The sequence below is a fragment of the Physcomitrium patens genome, chromosome 19, assembly GCF_059467195.1.
Source record: "Physcomitrium patens ecotype Gransden chromosome 19, ASM5946719v1, whole genome shotgun sequence".
In the NCBI taxonomy this organism is placed as follows: Eukaryota; Viridiplantae; Streptophyta; class Bryopsida; order Funariales; family Funariaceae; genus Physcomitrium; species Physcomitrium patens.
Genome location: NC_143428.1, coordinates 7,582,404 through 7,586,893, shown reverse-complemented (window position 1 = coordinate 7,586,893; position 4,490 = coordinate 7,582,404). Strand labels below are relative to the sequence as shown.

At 34.1% G+C, this 4,490-nt stretch overlaps 1 protein-coding gene across 2 annotated transcripts; it reads right to left on the bottom strand.

Annotated features, from left to right (window-relative positions):
• Positions 1–113: 113 nt before the first annotated feature.
• LOC112295803 (uncharacterized) lies at positions 114–2,108 on the bottom strand. Of its 2 annotated transcripts, none has more exons than XM_024547760.3 (3): positions 1,977–2,108; positions 1,617–1,830; positions 114–965 (listed from the first exon to the last, which is right to left on the bottom strand). In XM_024547760.3, exons 2-3 carry the CDS (start codon positions 1,759–1,761, stop codon positions 415–417), a joined length of 696 nt encoding a protein of 231 aa, XP_024403528.1. In that variant the 5' UTR covers positions 1,762–1,830; positions 1,977–2,108; the 3' UTR covers positions 114–414. The 2 variants fall into 2 exon arrangements, with proteins under 2 accessions (XP_024403528.1, XP_024403527.1); XM_024547759.3 differs by having other exon boundaries at positions 2,018–2,108.
• Positions 2,109–4,490: the final 2,382 nt, after the last annotated feature.

Here is a 4,490-nt window from a genome sequence, read left to right as displayed (position 1 = left end):
GCACATGCTAAAACATGGAAGATGCTCTCCCTAGCCAAGCATCAAAATGTGGTACTGCAGAGCGCACAAACGAAAATGACTCCCTTCACAAATTGCTATCTTATTTCTCTCAGTGATTGAGAATGGTGTCATTGATTCACTTTATTTACATCCCAAGTATACTATAATCGTTCACATGGCCTGTACAACTCATACTCTAAAGGGGCCTTTAAGCTTTGAATGTTTACACATCTCAGTCTCGTGCCAACATCGAAAGTTCAAATCTCCCCTTTAAAACTAATCGCTGAACTCCTTATCAAATCAACATATCACAAGAACGAACAATAAGGAGAACATCTCCATCACACTCCACTAGGCAATAGCATGAAACCAAAGAAGCAACGAATTTCAATCCAATCTAAAGAAATTAATCACTTAGTGATGATGTACATGCGCACTTAATTTGTGCAATTCCTCCACGTTTCCCACGGCGCCATGACCTTCGTGGTCGTGGTCATGGAAGAAGTATGTGAGGATGCCCACTGCACATAACACAGTGCCCACTAGCAACTTGTCATTGCGTTCTATAGAGCGAAACTTCAGCTGGGCGGCGCCATAGAAAGAGAGAGTGACCAAAGTTAGCATCACTGTCAACGTGCTCACTAACAGAACGCCGATGGCCAGAGCCAGAGTGGCGTTCGACCCGTTGGCCACAGCAAGGAACACGGGCAACGTAGTCGCACAGGGTGAGAGTGCTGGCAGTAGAATAAGTCCAGCGACTGCCATTTTTTCCATTGAATGGTTATGGGATCCGTGGCCACCCTTTCCAGAGAAATGCAAGAGGATGTACGTCGCTCCTAGGACAACGAGGATCACTGAAGCAATCAGGTGGACAGTTTCTTCTCCAGCAATAGTATTTGCCATATAAATTGCGCCAATTCCCAGTACTGAAGTGGACAAGACATGGCACACGGCACCAAATGCAGCTGTAACCACGTCCCACGATGTGCATTAGTGCCACAATACTTGCAATGTAGGGAAAACAGAATCGCTTACGTCACCAACATCTACTAAATTTAATTTCTTCTGAGTGCCTCCTGTCATCCACATCTAAATAAGTAAATGAATATATAAACATCTCATAGTGCAGGCTCAAGAAATGACTTAGTATGATGTCATTTAAATTCTCTTCACAGTTTAAACCAGAGATGGGAATGTTCACCGATTGACGCATAATATGTCTAAATGTGAGTAACTCTATCAAATCGAAAGTACTGTGCCCCAACGAAACAGTTTATTTGCGACAAAGTCCCACTCTCGGTTCGCAATAAGAATCTCTTCTACAACTACAGCTGTTGTACAAATTCACACAAAAGAATCGAAGTACAGGACGATTAGAACCAGACCTTCCTATTTGACTAGAGGAATATCAATTGTGCCTCAGACTCTGCTCGTTTCAATAAACTGCTCTCTAATTTGAGATAGTAAGACTACCAGATCGCTAAAATTCTCACCGAGGCAGTTCAGACAGCACCCAAAAATGAAACATGCACTCGAAAAATACTTACCAACTCAGTTATCAATGTAAAAACTAAAGGGTATTCACAAAAATGGACTTCGAAGGGTAAGGAACGTACTGACAAGAAGAGTGCGAGATATGCTCCACTTCTGCGCGCGACCCACAACCGAAAAAGGAAGCCAATGGGTAGGGATGAAGGAATGCAGGACTGAAACTGTTGCTATGCCCCCAATCGTCGACACCTCCTTGGCTAGGTCCGCCATCTTCCCACTGCTCAACACCCCAACAACTCTACATCGCTTCCATCACACGCTCAACGCTCCTTCTTCCAGCTGCAAAACATCCACAACCGGGATCAATCCCAGCTCCCTAAAACAGAACCAATAAATTCTACCAATCGCTCTTCAAACAAGACCCAAAACATATTGCAGAAATCTCCTCAACTAAAGAAGCCATAGCCAAAAGATCTGCTACGAACCCTCACAAACCCAGAACCCAGTGTGCAGAATCGCTCTTCACCTCTGTTGTCAACAATGCGTCAAAAATGGTCGTGATTGTTCGCGGATGATGGCGACGGAGATGCGGAGTAATGCAAGCTTGAAGTAGACGAGAAAAAAAAATGCATTAGGTCTACGGGATGGAGGAAGAAACGCAATGGTGGACGACGAGGACGGCGACGAAGTAGAAACGAAGTAGAAACGAAGTGGGGACGAAGTGGCGACGAAGGTCAGCCGTCGTTCGTTGGTGTGCCTGAGGAGCATGCCTTCGACCAGTTCAGACTATTCCCACGCTCCCATAAGGCGTGGTTGTTGAGGCTCATATTCCAGCTTGCGTTTTCAGTTCATATTTCTACTTTTCTTCATCCAAGACATGCAACAAAATTCCAATAGAATTTTTCACCTCGTTTGCTTCTTCAGCCTCTTATGGAAGTTTATTTTGAATGTTTGAATGTGTTTGGAGGTTTTAAAAGGATTCCAAAGAATGTAGTAGGTTTTAGAATGATTGTGCATGGCAACAAATCTTTCCCACTAGCATTGAGTTCCACACAAACTAAATAGAATTATCAATTTTAAAGTATATATATATCAATTTTAAAGTATATATATATATATATATATATATATATGTATAAGAGCTTATTAAAGCCACACCTCATATTATCACATTACCATCTCATGATCAATTTTGTCCATCCCTTGTTTATGTCTCTTGTTCCATATCTCCTATCCCCTGTTTCCACCTCCATCCTTTGTTCCCTATCCATGTCCCCCATTCCAAGTCCCTAAAGATTAATCATCATATAGTTTGAAAGGTGTGGTTTTAACATTGAGGTGTGGTTTAACAGCTTTATATATATAAATATATATACTTTAAACTTTTAGTGATTCTTACAAAAGCATATAGTTTCTTAAAGCCAATGATACTAACCTTTGTTATTATTTGATAATTTTTTTTTATAAATTTGGTATATTTTATCAAAAACTTATAATAAATTAGAGCTTCAAGTATCTTTTAGAATTATTTAATATATATATATATATATATATATATATATATATGTATAAAGCATTTAAAAGCAATTAGAGTTTTTAGAACTTATAAAAAAAATACATATTTTTTTTAAAAAAAAATTACAAAAGTTTTTATTAGACTTTTCAAACTCTCTTTTAGTAACTTTTTGAAGGCATGGTTGCTACAATATAAGTAAGAAAAGAGACACTTTGGTTTTGCCAATAAAACCTTTAAAGCAATCAAAGTATTGCCTTGTCTTTGATTTAGCAGCTACTCTTGTTTTTAATTCTAGTATCCTATTTCTCTTGTATTACTTGATCTTTAAGTTCATTACTTTTGTATTTGTAACATCTACTAGTAATTTTTAAGTACTTTCAAATATGACTCAAAATTTGTTCATAAAGGTTAATTTTAAAAATAATTCTTATAAACTAAATTTTGATTTTACATCCATTCTACTTAAAGACGTACTCATTAGATTATCAATAGAATAAGTTTTTTTTTACATTGAATATGTTACTTTGAATTATATAATGTGAAATAAAATATCATTATATAGAATTTAATTAATTATAAGTTATAAAAAAAATTCTACTAACTCTTAATCTTCTATTAAAACCTAAATGTAATTTATAAGGTCAACAATAAATATGTATCTACAAGAATATTGAGTTCATTTAACAAAATTTTCTTCCAAGGATCTTGAAAATCTTAGACAATATCTTAGAAATCCTTCTATATCACTGAAAATCAAAACAAAAAACACAAAAGATGAGCAAAAATTATTTGCAACCATTAATAATTACAAATAAAAATTAGAATCAATTTATTTTAATAATACATCAAAATATTATAAAATCTATTAAAGGCCTTTATCTACATTATATATAAACTATTTCTTACACATATTTTGTAAAAAACTACATAATAAAAATATCTATCTATTTAATTTATAATTCTTAAGAAACAAATGTAAAATCATTATTAATTTATCATTTTTTTAGGATTACCAAATCAAAATACCATACATGAAATTTTAAAATATAATTAATATATTTTAAAATTAAATATTATTATATATTATAAAATATATTTAGATTCAAATATATAATTTTAGTATTATTTTTTATTTATATATTTTATCATCATAAATATTTGGTTATTTATATTTTTTATTGAAATTAAATTATAATTGCTTTTGAAACAAGATTAAACAATTCCAAAAATCTAAAATCCTTTAATCTACAGCAACATAAATTCCATCACAATATAGGACAAAGTAGACTATAACAAAAGAAAATAGAACAAAACTGAATAGAAAGATATAAAACCAAACTTTACTAAGAGAAAGGATCCAAAGCCATGACCATGACTAGTCTTGTTTATACTTTGTTTAACCATCTTGTAACTTTTTAGAATGTTCTTAATGATAGATCCCATGTAAATAACCATCTTAAGTTTTTTTTAGAATATTTTATGG